At 52.0% G+C, this 10,575-nt stretch overlaps 1 protein-coding gene across 1 annotated transcript; it reads right to left on the reverse strand.

Moving 5' to 3' along the window:
- Positions 1-1,744: 1,744 nt before the first annotated feature.
- Positions 1,745-2,853, reverse strand: SOX21 (SRY-box transcription factor 21). The gene has a single exon (XM_062624593.1). The coding sequence runs from the start codon at positions 2,839-2,841 to the stop codon at positions 1,996-1,998; it is 846 nt and encodes a 281-aa protein (XP_062480577.1). The 5' UTR covers positions 2,842-2,853; the 3' UTR covers positions 1,745-1,995.
- Between the last annotated feature and the right edge of the window lie 7,722 nt (positions 2,854-10,575).

Raw genomic sequence — 10,575 nt, forward strand, 5'->3', positions numbered from 1 at the left:
TTAGGTTTTAACTTAGCGATCACTGGGACTCTCCCCCTCCTCCCCTCCCCCGCGGAAAAAAGAAACCCAACAGGAGTATTGCTGAGATAGGTGAACAAATTACACAGGTTGAAGTGGCGAGGCTCTCAGGCTAAGCAGATAAAGTGGTCAGGCAACTTTCTACTCTGAAAACGTTACTGGAAACCGATGAAATGCTCTGAACGGTCTCAGTGTATTCAGTGAACTCTGTTCTGCTGGTCCATGAATGCCCTTTTTTTTAGATAATACGACAACTTGGGTGTTTTTTTCTTTTTTGTTTTTTTTTCTTTTTAATCTTTCCTATTCACGATTAAAAATGTGATAAATCAGGTTTTTGGCTCTGAATAACAATGGCTTGATTTAGATTTCCTAGTAAATCTATTCAAAAGTGAAACAAAGACAGCCTTTAGACGATACCTTACACCTCACCTGGACCAGGCACATAAGGGCAATTCAGATAAAAATCTTGTTAGTAATTCAACAAGAAATAGAGGATTTTCTCTTTTCCCTGCTTCAGGCTTTATTTAAACTCTTTGTTCAAAAATGAACAGAGTGGTAGTCGGAATCTAATTTACAGATATAGTTTAGACGTCTAACTTTAAATTAGAAGATCACACAAGAAAACCATTTACACGTAAATGTTAAAACAAATACTTAATTTTTTTCTTTTTTTTTTTTTACTTTATATTACATAAAGCCAAAAAGAAACTAAATACATGTTAGCCAGCTTCATTCACAAACATTAGTCAAAATATACACATTACAAAAGTAAACAAACAAACAAAAAACCTCTAAACTGATGAAGGATTTCCTTTTTTTTCTCTAATTTTTTTTTTTCCCTTTAATCGCCATTTGCAATTGAATTGCAGTCACTCTAAAATAAGCTAAACAGGTAGGGTACTCCAAAACACATGTGAAACACTTCATGTCGGCGGGGGTGACGGCTTTTTCTTTTAAATGAGAATACTCTTCTGTCAAAGCAAAGCTCTGTTTCAGTTCAGCTAAATAATAAATAGATAATTATCACTCAGACAAAAAAGTCTGATTTAACCTTAGATAATATTGCGGTCCCCGAGCGGTCCCGCAATATTTTTATTCCCTTTGAAAGGCATTCTTTTTTTTTTTTTCTTTTTTTTTTTTTTTCAGGTTAAAACTGAATCGGCCGTGAGCGAAGGAAGAAGTAACAGTTTTCAATCCGAGACCTAACGTTTCCACAGAGATATACAAATTTACAGTCTGAGGGTGAGACTTAATTAGTGGAGGGGACACGGACACACACGGGGACCGAAAGTCACGCGTCTTGCGTGGAAATCACGACCCGCGCTTGCCAGCGTCCAGCGGCAGCGGAACCTACGCGGGGCAGGGCGCGGAGGGGAAGAGCAGCACCCAGCTCAGCCGACTCCTTTGCGTGGGTCCTGCGAACCAAGCACGCAGCAGCTCCTCCTTTACCGGGGCCGCACCTCGCCAGGCCTTGCCGTGCGCGGCCCTCCCCCCCACAACGGTGTCATGTCTCCCGCTTATCGGCAGCGGGACTTTCCCAAGCCAAGCTCCCCGCCGGGCGTTTGGAGCGGAAGAACGGGAAACGCGCGGCCGGAGAGGAGCAGTCGGGGGCGACGGAGCTCCCAGTGTCTGTCCCAAATAAGCACTTTGGGGGCTGGCTGGCAGGGCGGGTAGCTTGTTTTATTTTCTTTTTTCTTTTTTTTTTTTCCTCTCCCCCCCCCCCCCCCCCTTTTTTTTTCCTTTTCCTCTTTTCCGGCTCGGTTATCTGCACATACCGCATGCAAATACACACAAGCTCGATGAGGGGCGGCTGGCGGGACAAGACCCTCGGCGGCAGGGGACGCGCAACAGGTCGGCGGTAGCCCCGGCGCTTCCCGCGGTCCCGTTGCCGGCTCGTCCACCTCCCGGCTGCTCGTATGCACCGGTACCCACCGCCGTGGGCGCCGGGGCTCTGCGCGGGCATCCCCCGGCCGCGGGTCATAGGGCCGCGGCATAGGCTGCAGGGTAAGGGTCCAGCTGGGGCTTGCCCATGCCCGGGAGGAGGATGTAGGCCAGCGGCGGCTGCAGCCCCGGACCGGGCCAAGCGCTGCAGTTGCAGGGGATCATGTAGCCCGGGTTACCGGGCGACGGGTGCGAGTGCGTGTGCCCCCCGGCGGCGGCCGCGGCGGCCGCGGCGGCGGCCGCGGCCCCGTGGAAGGCGCCCGCCCCGCCGGCGCCGGGGTAGCCCAGCGAGGAAGCGTAGGGCAGCCCAGAGCCCGAGGAAGAGGAGGAAGAGGAGATCTCGGCCATTTTGGAGCCCAGGTCCAGGAGGGAGTAGGGGCTGCTGGCGGCGGCCGCGGCGGCAGCAGCTGCAGCAGCGGCGGCCGACTGGGGGAAGAAGACGCGAGCAGCTGCGGCGGCGGCAGCGGCTGCCGCCTTCTCGGGATTGGCAAGCAGCGACTCGGGCACCAGCCCACCAGCCGCGCCGCCGTGCAGCCCGCCCGCCTTCAGTCCGTGCGGGTGCTCGTGGTCCGCCACGCCGCCCAGCCCGTAGGGCACCGGGAAGGCGAACTTGTCCTTCTTAAGCAGCGTCTTGGGCTTCCGCCGGGGCCGGTACTTGTAGTCGGGGTGCTCCTTCATGTGCATGGCCCGAAGCCGCTTGGCCTCGTCGATGAAGGGCCGCTTCTCCGACTCGGTCAGCAGCTTCCACTCGGCGCCCAGGCGCTTACTGATCTCCGAGTTGTGCATCTTGGGGTTCTCCTGGGCCATCTTTCGCCTCTGCGCCCGCGACCACACCATGAAGGCGTTCATCGGTCTCTTGACGTGATCCACTGGCTTGGACATGGTGTCCCCTCCGCCCCGCTCCGGCGGCCCCCTCCTCCGAGCGCCTCTTCCGCCTCCTGCTCCTCGGTCTCGCTGCGCACAGCTCCTCCAGAAACAATCTCGGCAAGTGCCCCGGCACGGCGGTCGCGGATCCGGCGGCGGTCCCCGGTGGTCCCGCTGCGGGCGCGGGGCACCGCCGAGTGGCAACGGCTCCCCGTCAGGGCACTGCTGCGGGCGGGACGGGCGGCGCTCCCAGCATGGGCCGCGGAGCCTCTCCCCGCGCCGCCGATCTCCAGGCCAGGGCTCTTCCTTGGTAGCAGCGTCCGGAGTCCCGAGTGGACCTCAGAGAAGTCTCGACGGCGAGGGCGGGAGCCGGCGGCAAGCGAGAGACGCCGGGGTCCGCACTCCTCTGCGAGGGCGGTGCTCCTCGACTGTCGCCGGTACAGCAGCAAGCCCCGGACGGGGCAGCGGTCAGAGCCCGCCCTGTGCCATCGCCGTCCGCGGAGCTCGGGGGACTGCCCGCCGCGGCGTGGTGCGGTGCGGGGCCGGGCGGGACTGTGTCCGCGGCGGCTGGGTAGCTGAGGTGAGGCCCCGGGGGTGCGGGCCGCCCCGCTCACAGCCTCCCCGCTCCAGCCGCAGGGGCGCGGCGATCCGCCCGCTCCTCGCACATACTCGCCGGGCGCCGGTCGCAAGCGGCCGCCGGCCTCTGCGGCCTCCTGGTTCCCGCCGGCGGACAAACTTCGCTAAGTTTCGGGCAGGCTGCGGGGCGCTCCGCCTGCCGCGCCGCTCCCCCTTCTCCGGCAGCCGCCAGGTCTCTCTGGGTTTTCTTGGCCGACTCGGAGGGGCGGCGGGGCGGGCGGGGGGCGGAGGGAGGAGGAGGCGGTAGAGGCGGTGGCAGCGAGGGGAGGAGGGGGTGTTCCTAATCACAGCACCGGCCGCCCCGCGCCCAGCGGCCCGGTTATAAAGCCGGCGGTGGGGTTCGCGGCGTGCCCCCTCCTCTCGCCCCGTCGGCGCGGCGGCAGGTAACGCGCGCGCTCTGCACGCCCTATATGTTTGCATGCGGCCGGCCCGCGCCGCGCGAAGGGGGCGGGGCATCAGCTCAGGTCGGGGAGTGGCCTCCGCTTGCCACTCCCGCTCCTGAGCGGCAGGGTGGGGCCGGGTGCGGCGCATGCGCATTGAGTCCCCCGCCCCGGCCCGCCTGCAGCCGCTGTCCCGCGCGCTGCCTGGCTCTGGGAGCAGGGAGGGGGTCGGAGCTCTCGGCTGCTGCCACCGGCGTGGGGTTTGGGTCTTTTCGGGTGTTCCCTGCGACGTCCTGGCCGCCCGGGCGAGGGCCTGAGCCCACCGCCCTGGAGAGCAGCCCCGCGGCACCGGGGCGAGCGGCGGAGTGCCGCCCCGACAGGATCCACGCGTGTGTTGCCGGCCCCTGCGCTCCTCGCAGCCCGAGCCGCCCGGCCGTGCTCCTCGCCGGCTGCCTGTCTGTCAGGGCGAACTTGCTCGCCTTGTTTGTGCCTCAGCGGCTCCGTTTTGACTTACCCCTGTGGTATGTGGAAGCACCGACTCCAATAAACCATTAACTCTTCCCGGGCTGATCTCTGCCCGGGACGGCTCCGCCGCTCTCCGGAGCAGTGATTCCCGGGGCGATGCACGAATGGAGTGGTAGCCCCTGTCCTCCCCCACAGCGTTCCCCGGTAGCCCCTTCGGCCTGAGTGCTCTCTGAAATGCCGAGCGACTCCTCTGTAAACCGCACCTTCTCCAGCTTCGCTTTTTACGACCCGTTTATTACTACTTAAAAAGTAGTTCTCTCAGTCTCCAGAGCCACCTCGCCAACGTCTGACCTCCTACAATCCTTTCCGCCTGAAAAAAAAGGTTCCCATCAGCTGTCAAAAGCGGGGAGATGAAGATATCTACTGGCCTTCATCTTAGCGGGGAAGCGGCGTTTCCGGCAGTTGGGAGCCCGACCAAGAGGGTCAGAAAAAGGGGCAGGTACCCATGCCCTGGAGGTCAGGTTCCCAGTCCGTCGGGCAGCTATTTCCCTCCTGGGGATGAGCAGCCGGAATTTCCAACTGTGTAAAATCCTCCCCTTCAGTCAGGGAGCGATTACCTATTTCACTCGTTCACATGTAACATGGTTGTGTTTGACTTCCAAGAGGCGAGGACTGACCCCCTGGCTCCCCCTGCGCAGATCGGATACCGACGTGTTCGACTTCCCCACGCATCGTGGGTGCCAGCGAAAAAGGGCTCGGACAAATGCTGTTCAGGGAAAGGCGAGAGCGCGGCTCATTCGTCCCCAGCCGCCGCCATGGGCAGGGTGAGAATCAAGAACAAGGGTGTTCGGGGGGGGGGGGGGGGGGAGAAGCAGCAGCTATTCTGTTGCCACCACCGAAGGCACCCTCGACTCTCTCAGGCGCCCGGCCCCTCTCGCCCCAACGCGGGGGAGAGGGCTTATCCTCCGTGTGGGCTTGGCTTCAGCGAGGGTCTTTGCCCGCTCTCCACGCTGCTCCCCTTACGACCCCTCTCCTCCTGCCCCCCTCTGTGCGAGGGCAAGGTGGGGTGTAGAGGGGACCGTGACGTCCCTGTATCGCGACAGAACAGCGTGAAGCACTCAAGTCGGGCACATGCGTAAGCCCCCGGCTGGCAGTGTCCGCACAGATGGATGAATACCCCCACCACGACCCCTCTGCCCATGGGCAAGTCCGTGGGTACCACCGCTCCGAAGCAGCTGCAGCTTGAACCCGCTGCTGGACTGCAGTTCCAGATCTGTACGCCCGTAAATGGCCAAGAAAGTTTCAGGAAGAGCGGGCAACACTTCCACGCACGGAACCTGCGTGGGGAAGGGCTGTACGTCGTGGCCAGAGTGTCGGCCCAGGCTCTGGGGAGGTTCGTAGGGTGAATGGTCACCATTTGCCCCGCAATTTCCCGAGGACAGCACGACCACCAACTCCCAAGTCCCCACGGAGTCACGTGCAGGTGAACTGATCTTAAAAAGAAGCACTTGCGTCGCTCCCAGCAGAGAAGATGCCTCAACTCATGGTCTGCTCTCTTCCAAAAATGTGGCCATTTACGAAACCATGACTTCATCTGCGCATGTTTCTGATTACGTTCAGTCTTCCAAATGGTAAAAACGCTAATAGAATTTATTGGTCGTAAATTACTGTACACGAATTTTTCACAGGCTGAGACCTATAAATGGCTCACGACTGCCTCAAGTATATTTTTGTAGTTGAAAATGAAATACTATATGCGAAGGTCTCGTTTCCAAAGTCTCCCGTCCCCGTGCCCTCCCCCCCACCCCCCCCCAACGCCTGAGGTGACCACTGGCTACTAAAATACACACACGCAGTTATTTCAACGATGCCTGTAGTTAAAGGCGGTCTGCTTTCCTCTAGTAAACTGCTTTCGAGAGGGTTTGCACAAAGTGATGGAAATTCTTATTGGTTCCCTTCGGAGCAAGGTTGGACTCGAGTTAGGAGGGACCAGAGAGTCCCAGGTCTCCCATTCTAACCCCGCTTTGAGACCGTCAGGGCAGTGAGGGCAAAGCTGTTCTCCCCGCAGGGAGATCCGTAGCCGCGGTCACACACACAGAGTGTCTCGGTGAGACTTTGAAATCCCCAAACACACAGAAAGGGAAAGCTTTATCGGAGTTTAGCTACTTATCTGGATTTTTGTTAAACCACTGCTGTGATCTCCGCGTAGCTGTGCGAGTGCGTTAATTGTTCTGATAATGTGGTGTTATCGATACAATAACAATACAATCGTGTGTAATGTGATTTACTTGCCTTTGACCTGTCAATTCTTGACGAATGCAAATTGAAGGGCACAATCTTTCTTTCTGCTATCAGGGGAAAAAACCCCAAACGAGCAGATGCATTATCACACGGAGGCTAAACAAGTATTTCCAGAATGCAGTGCTGTATTCCACCAAGAGAGATCAAAGCCGTTTTAAAAATATTTAAGGGGATTTAGCCTGTCTTCTCGATACCCATATGTTAATTCTGCCAGGACGCTTACACCCACCGTAAGCAATTGTGTCCCACTTCAAATATTGACCAGTTTCTCCTATTGTGATCCGACAGCACCTCATCTCTGGTGTAGGCAACTTTAGGATGCTGCTCGTATTTTCAAAGCCGAGCTTAAAGTGAGTTTAGAGGAATAAAGAGCCTTTTCTCCTCATTTTTAGTTTAGGTGGCAAATCAAAGGGAAGAAAATGTAGGCTCAGGGCAGCGGTTACCCCCAAAACCTGACTCACGGACTCGACAGAGCCGGCTTTTACCTGCATTTTCAGAGCCACCTCACCTTCTACACAGCTCGCTTTGGGAACAGAAGCTTTCCCAGACTTTGGAAGCTGATAGTTTTCTTCCTGTGAGGTGAGGTATCAACCACTAACTCCACAATCGCTTTCAGCTGTCCAAAGCGGCCGGGCACGCTAGGGTCTTACACACACTGGGTAGTAAACAGGCTAACTTTTCCGCTCGTGTGGAGTTTGGCAGGTTTGTGAGCGCTCCTAAGTCTTCTCTCTCTTGCAAAATCGGGTACACCTGTACTGCAAGAGGGAGTTTTACCCTATGAGTTCCTTATTGTGCACAATACACAAACTTCATTCATTTGCTTTTACAGAGTGCTTCCAAATGTTCGGTATTATTATTTTTCAATAACATTTGCTTATTATTAGAGCAGCTGGTAGCCCAAGCTCTAGTGAAGTGCCTGGCAAAGGATTCTATCGTAAAACACTGGTTTCTAAGTTTATAGTTTCTAATTTGGCTGTGAAAGTGTGATTCTGGATGGAACTTGGCACTCAAAAGCTCAGCTGGAGAGTAAACTTCTTATAATAAAAACATTGGTTTATTGGGTTTGCTATTTTAAGTTAAAAGAGAATTAACAAAGTTTTTACTAGTTTGGGAAGCATAGAGAAGTCCTGTACGTTTTTGAAAATTAAATGCTATGATTTCTGTAAGGGTAGAATATATTCTGCTTTTTAATTTGCTATTTAATGTGCTATTATTTTAAAACCAAACCCAGTCTTTGTTCCTGTGCTTTAGGACACTAGAGTTGCTCTTTCAGGAACGCCAGATATAGATCTCATGCAACAATTGGTAGCAGTTCTGAGCAGGGGGTGATGATGGCGTCCTTGTTACTTTAATCTGTAAAGAAAAGTTTAAAATGCATCCTATTGTGATTTGGGAAGAGACTAGATAAAATTTGTCTAATCTGCATGCACTCAATTTGTAGTCCAAACTATTTTCGTGTACTTTAATGACTCAATTTTTTGCTACTTTATAATCCTGTTAGCCTTGCAGTGGTTATGCAGCTTGGGAAGAACAATCAGAACAGCAACCAAGGAAGAAGTCTTAGAACAAAAAAGAGGAGAGCTGAATGGTTACATGCTAGTCCCTGACTGCAAGATGGCTCGCCCCTGTCTGGGGATGTGAGGGAGAGAATTAGTCTTGCTGCAGATTTCCTGGGCAGGCTTGGATGTTCCAGAAATGGCAGCTAAATGCTTCTCGAGCACAAGGTGCTACTGAAAGCTCATCAGGTAATGAGGATGTGTAAGCGTCCCCTCCCTTGCATGGTGAAATCAGAGCTGATACGGATAGAAGCTGCTGGCTGTCCAGGGTCCAAGTTTTCCTGTTTAAGCAGTCCCCTATAGCATTTCCTCAAAGGAGCTGAGCAGTGCTCAGAGTTTCTTTTGCTGAAGAAATGGGCCTTAAGTTTGTGGTGTCACTGCCTTGTACAGACTGTTTAGTGTGGGTTTATAGTTCACTTTTCCATATCATCACAAGCTTTTAAAATGTCACCGGTTCCTGGACAAAGGTCAGGAACTCTTAACTGATGTCCCCACATCCTAGGCTGCTCTCGCTCACCTGATTTCTGACCCACTCCTTCTTCACCTTTTCTGTTGTCCATTGGACAAAGTGTGAGGGTTGAATGCCCTCTGATCTAGTGGGTAGGTGACTGTTCTGCAAAGGGATCCTCACTGTGGAAAGGTAAACTAGATTAGGTGTTCTTGGCATAGATCGTGAAGCTTTTTAGCTGGGGGATCTTTTCAGAGGGAAAGAGATCTCTGAAGACTTTTGAATCTAAATTCAGTTGACATTTTACACGAAAATTACCATCTTGTTTCACTTTTTAGAGCTGTCCAGCAGGCATAGAGGATTTTTTTCCTGGAATAAATACATTTTAATGACCAGTTTTCTTCAAGGATGATTCATAGCCATAAACCACACAAGGTTGTTTTGCTAGTCATGGGTGCTAGACAGGTCCCATAAAATCCATGCAATTTCAAAGACAAGGTCTTAGATGTCACTGGATAAGATTGCGGTTTGGAAACCTTTGGCAGGCACTTCAAGATTTGTAAGTGCACACAAGGAGGCTAAAAAGAAGATCAGAATATGGGTCATTTGCTTCTGAAGAAAAGCTAAGCATAAGTTTTTATGTTTGCCTTCTGATCATAATTACTTTTTACTTGACTTCAAACTAAGAGGGAATGGAGGCCCATAACTGAAAAGAATTAATGTCACTGGATGTAAATTCATGGCCATTACTTCTTTATGGACAGTATCTTGTTTATCTGTTTGTAAGAATGGGAGATTTCTGGGTTCTGTTTGGTCAGGAGGAATCAGAATGTCTGTTCTTTAATACCAAGTCAGTCGGGAAAGTTCAAAGTTAATGGTCATGAGCCGGTTCCAGTGATCAAATGAGTTAAACACAGAGGGTCCCTACACCAACACACCACACCTGCATTGGTACCTGAATTTTAGCTTGGATCAACAGTGCCACAGCTTTTCAAGTGAATCTCTCCACTCTGCTTGCTCACCATGCTTTGGTTTCCATTGAGAAGCAGTTTCAGTTGAGATTAAACTGGAAGATGCTCTTCAGCTTCCAAATGGAGCATGGTCTGTGAAAAGTCTAGCTCAACCTTGGTCACCTAGTCCCTAGTAGCATAAAATGTACAATATTTAGTGTTCTTGGTTCAGGCAACTGACAATTCCACTTTTTGCATTCACTTATTTTAGGTGCTTCAGGATGAGCTTTTCTGCCTAAGGGTAGAAAAGGCAATTCTGCCTCTGCATGAATGTTACTGCTGGAAAGGAGTCCCTCCATTTTGTGGGTGCTCTGTGAGTATAGGCACAGGTGGTCAAAAACCAAGGATCAGAAAGTTCATGATTGCCTGGCCTTCATCCTTACAAGAGCTTCTGGGATTCTGTTTGCATTTGCTTTGCATCATTCTCACAACAGACTTCTCGCTGTCCTCAGTAGGATATAGAAATACTTCCCTGGGCACAGACATTGCACAGAATTATTCTCATTTTCTGAAATCATTTGAATAGTTAAATCTTACTGTGAAAAACATTGGCTAGATTTTTTTCTTTTCGTCACTTACATTTGTATTTTCAATAGTAATCATTGCTAGACATGGTTTTTTTTCATAATTAAAGTTATATTTTCTGTCTATTATTTCAAATAACTGTCTATGAGGACTTGACAGGTGTGTATCATCATCTCGTAATGAGCAAAAAGTCTAATAGTAATAATAGCTATGAAACACTGAGATCTTTTACTTCTTCAGCATCATAAAGGCTTCTCATGGACTGTTGTCTAGTATTGAGCTTCAAGAAAGATATGGAGTCATTGGACAGAATACAGCAAGACTGATCAGAGTTCTGCAAAATGTGATTTGCAAGAAAATATTGAAAGCAGTGTTGTTACTTAATCTGGAGTGGAGAAGACTTTTGAGGCAAACTGGTCTTTAAAGGTATA

The sequence above is a fragment of the Pezoporus occidentalis genome, unplaced genomic scaffold (assembly GCF_034315485.1).
Source record: "Pezoporus occidentalis ecotype Australia unplaced genomic scaffold, CSIRO_AGI_Poc_V1 ctg27, whole genome shotgun sequence".
NCBI lineage: Eukaryota > Metazoa > Chordata > Aves > Psittaciformes > Psittacidae > Pezoporus > Pezoporus occidentalis.